The sequence below is a fragment of the Lipophrys pholis genome (genome assembly GCF_963383615.2).
Source record: "Lipophrys pholis genome assembly, chromosome: 18".
Classification (NCBI taxonomy): Eukaryota; Metazoa; Chordata; class Actinopteri; order Blenniiformes; family Blenniidae; genus Lipophrys; species Lipophrys pholis.
In genome coordinates, this window is record NC_137646.1 from 18,570,925 (window position 1) to 18,585,520 (window position 14,596).

The 14,596-nt window shown below is 41.6% G+C and overlaps 1 protein-coding gene across 1 annotated transcript; it reads right to left on the reverse strand.

The window, feature by feature from the left end:
* Positions 1-4,728: 4,728 nt before the first annotated feature.
* myoz2a (myozenin 2a) lies at positions 4,729-14,444 on the reverse strand. Its single transcript, XM_080486623.1, has 6 exons — positions 13,800-14,444; positions 12,872-12,968; positions 11,904-12,070; positions 8,958-9,096; positions 6,841-7,024; positions 4,729-6,018 (listed from the first exon to the last, which is right to left on the reverse strand). The coding sequence occupies exons 2-6, from the start codon at positions 12,951-12,953 to the stop codon at positions 5,796-5,798; spliced, it is 795 nt and encodes a 264-aa protein (XP_080342749.1). The 5' UTR covers positions 12,954-12,968; positions 13,800-14,444; the 3' UTR covers positions 4,729-5,795.
* Positions 14,445-14,596: the final 152 nt, after the last annotated feature.

Here is a 14,596-nt window from a genome sequence, read left to right on the forward strand (position 1 = left end):
ATTGAAAGCTGTTTTCCTGTCTTTCACAACTATATCGAAGGGAAAAAGACACCTGCTTGTCACCAAAACCCATCAGTACCACACTGTGTTTTGTTAATAATTCTTTATCATTAACCAAAGAGAGGAGGTTAACAGGTATTGACTAGTCAGGAATATAGATGAACCCCTTGAGGCGGAAGCCTGGATGACTGTGAAAGAACACAGCTCTAATTGGTCTCCAGGGTTTTTTCCAAGCAAACAGGAGCACACTTTTAAATGTTCATTTGTCCACACGGGCTCGCTGTGTGCATCCACCCATGAAGTGGTTTCCACAGTGATAAACAATATATGCATGAAACCTGTCTTTGCATTCCAACAACATAAGGGCTCACTGATAAACAACCATTTTGAAGGGAGTATTTTAGAAAATGTCAGAAATTAATTTCCTTGCGCGTTAAGTGATACTTGTCGCACACTCACCTGCCGTTTGATAGACCGAAATATTTCCCATGTGCGAAATATAGTTGGTCACTTAATCTCATTTCAGGAGTTTAACGTGTGCCCAGCACTGTTCACCTCATCCGCAACCCAACACCACCCTACTGACCTCCGGGAAGCTTTATGTCCGCTCATATTTTTAGATATCCTATTGGGCTTCGCACTTTCCTGTGAGAGTGACCACCTGTCTCGCCCATCTATCAGCCTTACCAACTTTATCATGTCATCAGATGAGAAAGACATAGACTAAAACGCTGACAGAGTGGATTTGCTTTGCTTGTCGGTAGGTGTTGAGCATTGTCATTACATTTAAAAAAAAAGAAAACAGCACATGGTTAATTTAAAATTACCAATTTGTTGGATGAGGAGTTGATCAACCCCCCCCCCAGTAAATAACAGTGACGCTGCAAAAATGTATTTGTGCAGTAAAACCATTGAGAGAACTATCTGTCCTCTAGACACAGCTCATTGCCCTTGCAGTTGTTTTTTACATACCTCGTTCGTTTCCTCTCAACCCATGCATACTTAGAGAAATTCAACAGGGATATTGGCCGGTCAAGTGGCTCAACCTTTCTGCAGTTGCCTGTGTCAGCAGCATACAGCAGACTGGTGCTGTGCGTGCAGATGGAAACCCGAGGGATCCCAGCTTTAAAGCATGAAGGTCCATGCAACAGCAGCAGAGTCCACTGTTAAATGCTGATGAAGACACATAAAGCCAGATGCTCATATTGAGTTGTGATATCCAGTGAATAAAAAAGAAAACATTTTGGTGACGTGACATCTTTCACCTTTTGCACTTGGTGAACCCAATGAAAAACTGCATGTTCCAGTTTTACTGTTGTTCCATAATACAAGGTCACTCTGCTTTCTATAAGGTGTTTGTGCACTTTATTTCTTGCTCTCCCTGCAGTTTAGTTTTAGGATTAGTATCTTTTTGAGTTCAATAGTATTCCAACACACTATACCTAAACTTTCCTTCCACTTGCTTTCCACAGGACTTTGAATTTCTTGCCTTTCACTCATGGATACTACAACAGTTACTTCATGCATGTTTGGAAAAGCCACGTCAGTTATTGGGTCACTCCATTGCACAGGGCAAGCTCATGACCAAGCCCCATGATCTAGTCTATAATTCACTGTCAGGAGCTACTGTGCCAACCCATGCCAACTAAAACACGCCTGAAGGGAAACCGGTTGCAGTTAGAGACTAATAATCGAATCGTCTGGTTCCCCGACCCTCAACCTACACTACAGGCCCCGCCAATAATATTTCCCTCGCAGCATTTTGATAATGGCTACATTCAAAGTTCAAAGAGAGTTCATGCCTGCTCTTGATAAACACTGCTCGATATTTACTGTGGTACTTGGCAAAGCTACTGGCACTGTCGTATTCCGGGTGGTGTGAGGGACACGCCGTTCTCCTGGAGAGGCTGAAGAATTCTGGAGGACTGAAACAGGGAGTGGCACCAGCAGGAGCTGCACATTCCACAGGCCCTTTGACAGAGGCCAGGAATGCTGATGCCTGACTTAGTCACATGGCCGTAAGAAATCTGAGAGCCATTTCCTAATTCATGTTTGGAAACACAGACAACATGCGTAACATCAGTGAAACATAAACAGACCAAAGTTGGACCGTTTATCAGGCTGTGGTCCAAATTTAACTTGAATAGAAGCTCTTGTGAACGTCTGAAGGAAGGAATTGTAATAAGAAAGCTTATCAATCACTGATGTTCATCTAAGTGTGTCCGTGTTGCAGATGTTTTTCACCAGATGTTCTGATGTTTGTGAAATCACTGCGTTTGCAACAGCAAATCATTGCAACTTGCTTCCCACACAGAATTAACCCGGTGCGCCACCAGGAAGGATGTTTAACTATTTACATTCATAATAAATCTATCTAATTACTCAGATAAAAGTATAAAAGGAGATTTAAGTTTGAGCACATAAGTCATATACATGTCACACTAGCATAAAAATATATCTGAAGATGTCCTAACAAATAATTTGGTTGAGTAAAACTACGGATTTATGTCTACAAAAAGGAAACACACGCACACACACACACACACACACACACACACACACACACACACACACACAAACAACAAAGTAATACATTCCAAGTGGTGAGGGTACTTTTAGTACAAAAAATGAACAACCCTTTGAACAAGAACTTCAAACATTTCTCATACATAAAACCAAGGATAGGGAATCTCTTGCTTCCGTGAATGTGGTCCATTGTCAAATATGTGTCTGACTTGCCATGCAGCTGGCTGCTTGGCTTCTGTGTCAGAAATATCACAGCTAATAGGAGCGTTTTGTTTGTAGTCAAACCCCTTTGTCTTTTGTGTTTTGCATAGTTATGTTTATATAATTTGAATCTTATTATGTCCTCGATGAATAAGTCCTGGATTCCCAGTAAAGTGGTGGAGCATCTTGTTCAGTCTTGTGTATGGCAGTCCCTGGTTTAAATCACAGTTGTGGCAGCAATTCATCTGGCATAAAAACTAGCCACATTTAGAATCCAAGTCCCTATAAAGAGGCAGGTCTTCTTCTATGTCTTATGTAACAGAGATTCATCGATGGCTACACAAAGGAATGTTTCTCCTTCTACTTCTCCTTCTCCTTCTCCTTCTCCTCCTTCTCCTTCTCCTTCCCCTTCCGTGGCTACGTCAGTTGTGTTGGCAGTCAGTGCGGTATGAACGAATGAGGTTGCGAAGGGCCTTGAATGTGAAAAGTAGTATTTTGAAGTGAACATGTTGAACTGGAGTTTTTAGAGAACTGGTGTTATGTGATGGATGAAGTGTGCCGTGGCAATGATCTCAATGGTAGTATTTTGAACTAGTTAAAAGTTTACGGGTGGATTTGAGAGGGAGGTGAGAGAGAAGGCAATTACAGTAGTCCAGACTGAAGATGACCAGGGAGGGTAGAGCTGAATGTCATCCGCATCGCAATGAAACAGTACATTGTATTTATGGTAAATATGGCCAAGGGGGAGGAGAAATATATTGGAATGGATGGGGCCTAGGACAAAGCCCTGAGGAACACCAGAGGAGAGGGGAGACAGCTGCATCATGAAAGAGTTGAATTGAATAAACTCAGTGCAACCAGAATGCCATGATTCGAACCAGACCAAGGGTGTAGTAAATAGACCTGTGGATGCCAATCTGTCAAGGAGGATGGAGTGAGAGATGGTGTCAAAAGCTGCACTCAAATTGAGGAGGAGGAAAAGGATGGATAAAAGTCTGGAGTCAGCTGCAATTAGGAAGATGTTTTTGAATTTTGACAAGGACAGTTGCTGTGCAGTGATGAGGACGGCGAGGTGAGCGTGAAGTAGGAATACTACTATTTTTTTCCACAAGCTATGAAATAAATGGTAGATCAGAAATCTGATGGTTACTGAAGTAGGTGGGTTAAGAGCTGGCTTTCTTAAGAATTTGAGTTAAAGCTGCAGATTTGAAAGATGAACAAAACCAGAGGTGAGGGAGGAATGGATTGATCTTAGTCTTAATGATTAGGTATTTCTTTAAAATGCAAGTTTTCAAATGCAAGACTATGGAAAACTTGTAAAACATGTAGGCCATGAACACAAAAAATATATATATATTTTGTTCAAATGTAGATAAAGCGGAAAAATAAATACTTCAGTAAAAGATAACTGTATTTTACTTCCGAACTCAGCCCATCCTTAGAAAATAGCGCAACTGTATTTATAACAGTTAAAAATAGTTCAGACACCATCACTGACAGTATTTACAGTCTGGCTTGCAAACTAGACGTATCACTTACTTATCTGATGCCCAAGCTCATTCAGCTTAATGTCACCTAACATGTGACAACGACTGACAGCTGTAGTCAGATCACCAACCCGTCATCATTAAGATCTGTCCATTTCAACTGTTGGTCCTCCTGAGTGGCCTACTTAGTATTTCTAGTCCAACTCATATCAGTCTATCCTATAAGAGCTGTATGTGCCACAAGAAGAACACTAACAATCGATAGCACAATTAAATAATTCTATTATGGCTTTATTTGCTCTCACAGGTCAAATAAGTGGATATTCTTGTGGAGGAATTCCATCATTTTGACTTTACCATTGAGGAATAAGAGGATCAAAATTGGTTGCATAAAAGAAATAATAAAGGGAAATCTTTGAAATATTTATCCATCCACTGAAAAGCAGGATTGTTTCAACTGTGGGTTTTTATGCTCCAGGGTACAAGTGTAAATATGTCAAAGAAGGTAATGAGGCACATTGATGTCTCAATTTTATTTTTTTTCCCTCCACATTATTAAAATAAAAAAGTGAGCACATAGAATACAGATCATTAAAAGCAGTTTCCACTGACCAAAAACATTTTCTAAGCTCAACGATATGATGTGCAACATAAAAATCTGTTCGTGATAAAGAACTCTTAATAAAGAGATCTTCTATCATGATCTAATTAGAAATACCCACAATTCAAAAAGGGTTTTCTTTTATCTTTCTTCTTTTTGATAAGGCATGGCTAACTCATCATGCTTCCCTTGTACAACCTGCAAGTAATTTACAACCAGGCTGTTTGCTTCAGCCTGTTACTTCTGAGATGAATTCCGAAGCACTGTCGTAATAAACAGAAAGATGGATAAGAAGTGGGCACAGCTCATCAGGCTGCTCGCCCATCAATCCCCCTCCTTCGCCTGGGCATAGCCAAAAGGTGAGAGACGCATCAGTCAAGTCGCTCATGTCACAGAAACAGATTTGATTTGTCAGGCAGTGTAACCTTGAGGCGGTTACTGTGACTCACATGTATCTTTGGCCTCTCACACGATGCGGTAAGTGATGGGTTTGCATAGGACCCTAGCACAGGGGCTCAGCATCATTCATTCAAGTGAGCCTTCAGTGCAGCTCATATCAACTCGTTGCAAAATTATTAGTTGTGGACATGTGAAACATGTTTACCTTTGTGTCAAAAAGAGAATAGTGTGTTGATTCTATTAACTGTTGGAGTGGTGGCGAACCATCTTTAATTAAATTTGAAGCATTTTTCTTTCCACAACACTTTATTGAGCAAAAACCGGTGTGTACTCTTATGCACATTAATATACAAGAATGTCTGCCTACTGTACAAAGTGTTTTATTGTGACTTTCCCTGCAGTGCAATATTTGACATCGCTGGAAAAAAACAAAAAAAACCCAAGGTTGCATACATGCTATTCAGCAACACCCGACAGGATGCTTTCTCTCACCCTCACTCCGTTCTGATGTCACCCCACCCACTGTAACCTCGGGCGAAGCAACTAAGTAGGCAGCATCTCTGTGTGACTTCACGATGGGTTCAAAGGTCGTCTGACTCAGGAAAGGCAGGCTCAGTGGGGACGGACGGGATGGAGACAGGACCACCAGATGACACCCACCCCAGAGCGGCTCTGTTGAAGGAGGGCCGGTTTACCGCGTCGTCCCCCAGCAGCTCAGGGAGGTCAGGGAGGTTTTCTATCTGGACGGCCTTGATGGGAGCAGGTTTGGGTGCATTTCCAAAACCCCCAAACGGGATGGCCACCCTGGAGGTGACAGAGTGACGGTGTTAACAGTATCTGCCATGTGCTAATGAGAGAGACTGCGGTGACATTTGAAGTGATGCGACTAATTGAAGCCAAGCAGAGACTTTGACCAGCAGACATATTCTAAGATGAAGCTGCTTATAATGAGAATCTCAGTGTCATTGGATAGGTGAAGGACGATACTTCAGCAATTGCATGCATGGGAATGGAAACAAGGCTTGGTCAGTTATATAATTTTGAAAGAATATTAGAATTTATGAGCAGTTTCTATGGCTTTAATTGATCTGACCAGTAACTTAAATTAGCTGATTGCAGCTGACATTAGATTTCCTGTATGAGGTCAACATGCCAGTGACAATTTACTGTCAATGTCAATGACGGTGTGCAACTTATACTGCATCCAGCATGATGGCCCTTTTAGAATAGAGCAAAAGGTGATTTTTACCTCCTTAACTTCACTATTAAAAAGGGACAAAAATCCGCACAAAAACCAGTTATTTCAAGCTTTAACTAGCCACAACCTATCCAGTCTCATAACAAGAACAATGCTATAGGCTGTCACTCTAGTGTCTAGTCTGTTTTCGGTCAAACAGGATGAAACAGCAAGTGCATACTATGGAAGATACCACAATGGCTGAAGTTCTCCTCAGTTTAAAACACACAAACTATATTCTTTATTTAATCATAGCCAATCTGATGGTAGACTAGAAAGTGGTGGCGTATATATTTTTAATATTATAACTTTGTATGTAAACATCAGTGCTATTGCGAATACAAGTCAGACTTTTTCACTGATAATTTGAATTCCACCTGTGATTTTACCTGTTGAAACTTTTGTAGCCGGGTAGGTCTGCCCTGGGCTCCAAGTGAGGCATCTGGGTGACAAGAGTGTCAGCCAAGGCCGGGTCATTGATAATCGCCTGCTCCCAGGGTGAGTGGTAGGACTTTGGCACAGCTGTACTGTTGAACTTCTCTGGAGGGATGTCTTTCAAAGGACCCCCATACCCTGAGTCAATTATACAATGCAGACAGAGAAGATACATATACGTTTCATTCATACACTTTTTTATTTTTGCATTTCTTAAAACATCAACGAACTGTCAAAACAAATCCGATTACTTCCTATGAGACCACGTTGGCCAGTTTTATTATATGTGTGTTTTTATTATATTTCCACATCCTTTTTGTTGAATGAATTTGAGGCAATATTTTACTTTCAGTAGTACTTGCAGGGTGCGCTTCTACATAAACAGCTGAGTGGGGCAGTGGAAAAAAAGGATAGTGTAATTAAAAAGGCAAAACAACAACAAAACTGTCCAAAACCCATAACTTATGTGCACTGGTATAAAGCTGCATTTGAGAAATGTAACAAGTCTGAGTGTGGGTTAGCACAACTCTCAGCTGTTTTTTTTTTTTGTTTTTTTTCCCTTTTAGTGCTCTTTTTCTCACGTTAAATTTCACAGCAAAACAAATCAAGCAGCAACATCCTTGTGTTTATGTGTGTGTGTGTGTGCGCGTGTGTGCATGCTTGCATGTATGTCTCCCTGCATACTTTGTGTGTGTTGATGGGAGCGGCCTATCCAAAGCACTATCCTTCAAATCCAACGCTTCACTCAGGGGGGGCTTGCAAGCTCGGGCGTTACATAACATGGGACGTCGTGCCACGTCCTAACCTCTCACAATGAACAATCCCCCTTCCTGAGTTTATGTTTTGCCCCGCGGAGGAAGCAGGAGAGACCAAACAGACCTGTGGGGAAGTTTACAGATTTTGGGGGAATCTATTACAAAACATTGTGTAAAACATTTTCTGTGGCCGTGGAATATTGTTCTTGTGGTTGGAGCTTTGGCTCAGTTGATATTTTCATGAGAAAGGACTGTTACACACCCAGCATGCTGTAGAGATGAAAGAATGATCCCAAAATACACTGAAGGGACAGCAAGAATGAGCATGAAGCGTGCCTCAATTCGTCCTCACATTTTGAATCATGATCCCATAACTGAAGATGTATTTAATATATTTATTTGCGTTGCTGAAAAAGCTTCGAAAACGTTGAACAGCAACTGTACTCACATTCATTTTGCTTCTCTAGAAAGAGTTCACTGGATGTGACTATGGAACATGCACCCAAAGGTGGACGGCCGGGCTATTTTCAGAGTTAGTACCATTTGATACCTGATGCACTTTGGCCTCATTTCTACTACTGCTGGAGTGACTTCATTCAGACACTGTGGGGTGGTGTCTGCTCCAGAAATAAAGCACCATCCAAGTGTAGGCACACTCATCCTTAAATAAGTATTGGTTTTGTGTCAACTGGGCAAAATTCAGACATGTGGGAGGATGTGAGAGCAAAGCTGATGCTATCAGTGGCACGAGAGGCAAACAGGAAACACTTCCCATGGGGAAAACTCAACAATTTGTGAAACGATGGTCAAAGCTGATTTTAAGCAAGGCAGGGGGAAAAAAGAAGAGAGCAAGAAAGAGGAGAATGTGAATGAGCCAACACAAGGAGTGGGATGAAGATGGAAAGAAAACGAATGAGACAGGCAGAGAGGGGAGAATAAAAATGTGTAATCATATTCTGCTTGAGGCCGGCAGATACCAGACAAGAACAAAATGTTTTTGTAAAAGATCAAGGCCTGTGTGAGTACAAACAATAAGAAACAGTCCTTATCAAAACACAGAACATCCACTGCTTTGTAAGCAGCACATCCCCGTAGACCTTCAACAAGAAACTATGGCAATTCTCATTAATAAGTATATCTACCCAAAAAAATACAAGACACAGTGTTAAAGGAAAAAGCAGTTCTGGCATGTTGATCTGCTGAAGTAGTCATGCAGAAATCAATTGTCCAACATTAGTAACACAATTTTGCCGCTACATTATTTTGAGGCTTTGAAATGTGTTGCAGCCAGTGTGCAGTATCACCATGTTACTTACCCGGGGCGATAGTGTCTGGATCTGGCACCACCTTTGTATCTCTGGTGTCAGATGGTACTTCAGATGGTTTGCTGACGCCCAAGTTGTCCTCAGTGATCTCGACGGCGTTCCCATTTTCAATGTGGGAATCTACTGTGCTCTGGAGGAAAGATCAAAGGGGTTTAGAGAAGCTCCAAAAAAAAATAAAGTTTCACAGTTTCTTATCTGTTCTGATGAAAGGTTTTGTTGGATTCCAGTCACCCTGCTTTAAAACCTTAAATGAAAGTTCTCAAAAGGCAGCTTCTGCATGGCTGTACTGGAAATGGATTTGTTCCATCCATTCAGCCAACCTTGGATTATCGGGGCCTGAGTCAATCCGAGGTGACTTTGGGTAAAGGTAGAGTACACCCTGAATAACTTGCAAGTCCATTGTAGGGTATAGTGTCAAAGGCACTGACAATCATAACTATGGGACATTTAGAGTCTACAAATAACCCTCAGTGTATGTCTTTGGACTGTGAGAGGACACGGTTGTCCAACCAGCTTTCTGTCCTCTGTAAGGCTTTATTTTGGAGCCAAAGTCAGCCAACACTGGGCAAAAGCATTGTACACTGTGAACAGGTTGACAGTCCATCACAGAGCAAACACAGACAGACAATCACTTACAGGACATTCACATTTAATGGACAATTTGGGGTCACTAATCAACCAAACATGCATCTATTTGGACTGTGAAAATGCAGTACCTAAAGAAAATCCAGACATGCACAAAAACAACATACAAACCACTCAAAAAGACCCCCATAAGGATTGTAGTTGTCACATTTTCTATTTCCATATCTCTTTAAACTTCTGTCTTTTGTTGATCAACTGTAGAAACCAACTGCAGTCATATAGTTAACTTCTCAATTGGAATGACAATCATCTATTCATCCTGTATATATCACTTGATCACACTTAGGGTCATGGGGGGCTCCAGCCTTCTAAACTGACTATGGCCAATGGACATGGTGCCAATCCATCACAGGCCAAGCAGTGAGAGGTTCATTCACACACACACACAAATTCAGGTGTACTGTTTAGAGTCACCAATTAACTCCAAGTGCATGTTTCTGGATTGTTCTTGGACCCTACAACGAAAGCCCTCCAAGTACAAACTGGAAATAATTATCACTGTGGTTGACAATACAAACCACTACAGTGCTGAACAGACTTTTTCTTTGGATATTATCTTTTCCCTTTGTCTGGTCCCTTCACAGTTCAGCCGTTTTGTTTGATTACTGATTAACTACTGAAGCTCTCTGCATAGTTCTAGCTTCTCACTTGATATGACAATGATGTTCGCAGTTGTGCTTTTGTTTCTAAGAACGTGGTTGTCCAGTATTGTGACCTTGTTATCAATGAATAACTATATCCACTCCCATTTTAGTTCCGCTTCAGGCTTCACCAACCAACCATGTAAATTATTTTTCAGGTTTGCACTGATTACTAAATCACCTCAATTTTCTGCTCAGTTCCTGCTGTGATAGAGGTCTTTTGGATTATAAGTGAGATCAGGGAAATAAATTGGCTCCAGCAGCTTACACATGGTAAAATTCAGCTTACTCAAATCTATAAAGCCAGCATGTTATCACTTGTATCTAAACCAAACCGATTTTTCAACACCTGGATGCTTTTCCGTGTTAATTAGGCATGTTTTTACATATTTCTACTTTGCAAACAGAGAACCTGTCATGTTCATTTTTCCCATGGTCAGATTGCTCTCTGAGCAGGGAGGAAATGTACTGCAGCCCAGCCGGGCAGCTTTCATCCCTCTGAAAGATATTTATGATGATTTACTCCAGGACTTCCTCAGGAAATGTTGACAACTTGAAACTAAATCCTCCATTGCCCCGAGCAATAAACAAACCAAGATATGTGAGTCTTTCTCACTTCAAAGATGAGAGGAACGCTTCCCTGGAGCGTAATAATTATTTTATCTATGGACTTCACTGGGGCACTGAAAAGTACACAAGGCCACCACATAACTGATTCACAGAGGATGTAACTAATGCTGTTCATTATATTTCTTAAACCAAAGAGACATTTAGGAAGTTTGCATTCTTTCGATTTCACTGAGAGCTTTTTAACAAGTAGTTTTTTTTGGGTTTTTTTGTTGGATCAGGTTGGACTTAATTAAGTAGTGCCTGGAAAATGCTGATTTGGCACGCGGCCCATCCATACACAAAGGAACATTAATAAAGCTATTCATGACCAGCTGGAGGACTTTCGCTTCTACTTTTCTGTGCCGCACCATGTCTGAAGCACGAGTCAAATAAACACCTTAAGTGCTTAATCTTTCCCACATACACTATGTCAGGATGTGGGGTATTGTGCAAGTGTTTTTCATGGGATAGAGGGAAAAGATGGATGACTGTGTGTGAGGAAAACACACTCTGGCAGTGTGAAATTCCTTAAATAACACTCCATCAACCTGTATTAGTTGGCTACATCATGGCAATTCAAGATAATTTGTTTCAGGATATTATTTGCTTATTTTATAGTTTATTTAAAAAACATTTTTTTAGAATCAGATGAGAAGACCAATTCCACTGTAATGGAGACAAATGGGATCAAGGTGACTGAAAACTGGCCAGCTTACAGCAGGCATAAAACAGGGTACACATTGGACTGGCAGCCTATGAATTAATCAAAATCAACGATTACCTAATAGAAATGTTTCTGAATTTTGGGAGAAAACTGGTGTGCAATTGGAAGCAATTCTCACTGCAAGATGATTTTGCACTAACCCACCTTTGACTCTTGTCTTCATAGTTATTGCATAGTTGGAAATTCTCTTCACGTCTCATTATTACCTTTACGATACAGTTAAAGACAAAAACCACATCCTGAGGGGGAATTGTTGACTGTGCTTGAGTGCGTTTGTGTGACGTGAACCACATGCAATCCCTGGCCCCGAGTTCTTACATTGAGCTGGGTGTTGTTTTGATTTTGGATGCTCTCAAAAGTGTATTTTTCGGAGCGTCTCTGGCGCATTTTGAATAGTCGGGAGCCCCGGTTGGATGCGAGGGATAGCTCCTCCAGCATGATCTCCTTTGGCACGCACATCTTCTTCCCGAGATCCATCTCTATATCTGGACCGATGGAGATATCATAGCAGACAAAGTATATAGCGTTTATTCAGTGTACATATCTGAGCAGATCAATTCTGTCTCCCTAATCCCCAAACCTGCAGCTACCAAACCTTGTTGAATAGATGAATAAAAATTAAATTCAGAAGGGGAAAACCCTGGAAAAAAGCCAACTTTCTGCATGGATTGCTGACTTGGTACTCCTGCCAGTATGATAAATGAGAAATTGTCTTCCCTTATAATCAGCTCATGCCCACAGCTTGTTGTTGTGGTTTGCTTTGCATGCTAGCTACTGCATGCTGATCATGGAGATGTCACGGGTCTATATCCAAATTCGAGACACATAATTTGCCAGAATATCTGTCAGCTGTCAGTAGCCTTCAGACCCTCCCTATGACAACGCTGCACAGTTGTCTGCTCCCTGAAATAGCGTGTTTAAAGGACAACTACAAAGGGATTAGTTACTTTGGTCCATAAAAGTATTCATTTGCTTATATATATAGTCGGGGTCCCAAAGGGGATCACTGGCGACTGCTTCACTCGAAAACAGTGGGCTCATGCCTTGCGGATGTCCAGTATATGGCAGTGTGAAGTGGTCCAGTTAATTTAATATGCCCGGGATTTAAATATGTCCTGTAAGATAGAGCGCTAAAAAAAACCTGAGCTGGAAATTATAATGGAAACAGAAGTCAGGAGGGTGAAAAGAATGGGATGTGTGGGAAAGGTGGAGTGAAAACAGGGGAATGGAGGAAAGGTCAGCAGGATTAGGAGAACACAGAGGTGAAGGGGAATTGCTAGTTTTACCTTCCTGGGCTTGAATCTCCCTGCAGATTGCTGCAGCCTGCATTTTCCTTTCCCTGGTTGTCATGGTGGAGAACTGTGACATAACTGCCCCTGGGAACTTGAGGGTGAGGCAGAAAGGCACGGGAGACAACGCACATCAGTACAACTTGTTCAACTGTGCATCGAGAGACAACAGCAAGGCTGCACAGCCGCATGTTGGCCATTGATTAGCCGACATCAAGCATCCATCCCACGCACAAAGACCCACTGGAGCAGATAGAATTTATTGGAACAGTGAAAAGGGCAAAGTTAGCACATCCCTTTAAATAACCTTGGGCTGTTAAACACCAAGCACATGCTCTTCAGACATGGCAACCGGCTGTGTCAGGGGTCCGGGAATCAATATGTTTGAAATTAAGTGGGCTGAAAGGACTCAGGTAAAGAACATGGTGCTGTCACGGGACACGTGAGACAGTGGGAAAGTTTACAGTGAAAGCAAGTGTTACATTCCAGTCTGAAATGCTTCTCATCAAGTTTCTTGATGGCGCAAAGGAGCATTTTAAGCAATCACTGAAGTTCATTCACCATGCAAATTACATCTTGATTTACAAATCAGCAGACTTGATTTGACAAATAAAAGAATTTGCTTCCAGTATTCATGAATCAACTTAACATCATGTGTTATATGTTTTATTTAAAAATATATTTAGCACAAGCATGATTGATTGGGAAAACTTACCAATTTCATGCGTCTTTAAACTTTCCAATCAATCAAACAAGCAAACATAAATAAAATCATATCCATTTGAAAAAAGCATTCTTTGTGAGGAACAGGGAAATCAAATGAGAACAAGTGTTGGTGGTTGATGAGGCCATGTTTGATTTAAACAGCAAGTGTCAGACGTGAAGAGGACAGCACACCTGCGGAGAGGGCTCAGTGATGGCTTACCTGTCCTGAAGGACCCTCGGGGGGGTAGTCTCAAGTTGTTTCTGTCTCCTCAGGGTAGGAAGTGCGAAAGGTGAGAGGCAAGCGGGTCAGGCTGGGTGGTACAACCCGCGTGGGTGCTCAAGCTTCCCGAGACTGCGGCTGATTGCAGGAGGGTGTGCGGAGGGGCCGCGGCCTACCAGACTAAATGAGGGGGTGGGTGGGTGTCGGTTTGTCTGTTGTCATTGGTATTTACTTCACAAGCAGACGGGAGCGACTAAATTTAGAGCGCAGCTACTACAGCCCACTGTGGCCTTCATCTGGGCCTCTATTGCTACATTACAGGAATATAAAGCATGTATCCAGTTTAATATGCACTCAACTGAAAGCATCAATTAAATTAATATGATGTCTAAAAATAGTGTTGTCAACTTATGAACCTGCTTGAACCTATGTCCTCTATCAATAATCAATGTATTCAACCAAAGTTGTGCCTCAAAACTGATTGTGAATAGATTGAAAAGTGCCAAAGAATTGAAAAACTCTCTTAGAAAGCCCTGACAAGGCTTTAACATAAAAAAATAAAGCTGTTTCAGCAGCAATTGTCCTTATCAGCGTTCCAGCATGGCCGTGCACGGCCGTGCACGGCCAATGATAAATATATTCAGTGACATCCACCATGGGAAATGTGGTCCCCTACAGGCCTGCAGACCAATCAGATACTATTTGCTTTAAATGCCCTCATATAATATGGGAAGGAGCAAAGTTTAATAGGGTTCACTCAACCTATAATCTAGTTGCTATCTTATAATTCACCTTGC

Excerpts from the sequence above, each read along its gene's own strand:
- myoz2a (XM_080486623.1), bottom strand. The coding sequence starts at position 12,953 with ATGTCACAGTTCTCCACCATGACAACCAGGGAAAGGAAAATGCAGGCT. Across the intron at positions 12,071-12,871 it reads GGAGATTCAAGCCCAGGAAG|ATATAGAGATGGATCTCGGG; the intron begins GTAAAACTAGCA and ends CCATCGGTCCAG. Across the intron at positions 7,025-8,957 it reads TCCAGACACTATCGCCCCGG|GGTATGGGGGTCCTTTGAAA; the intron begins GTAAGTAACATG and ends TAATTGACTCAG.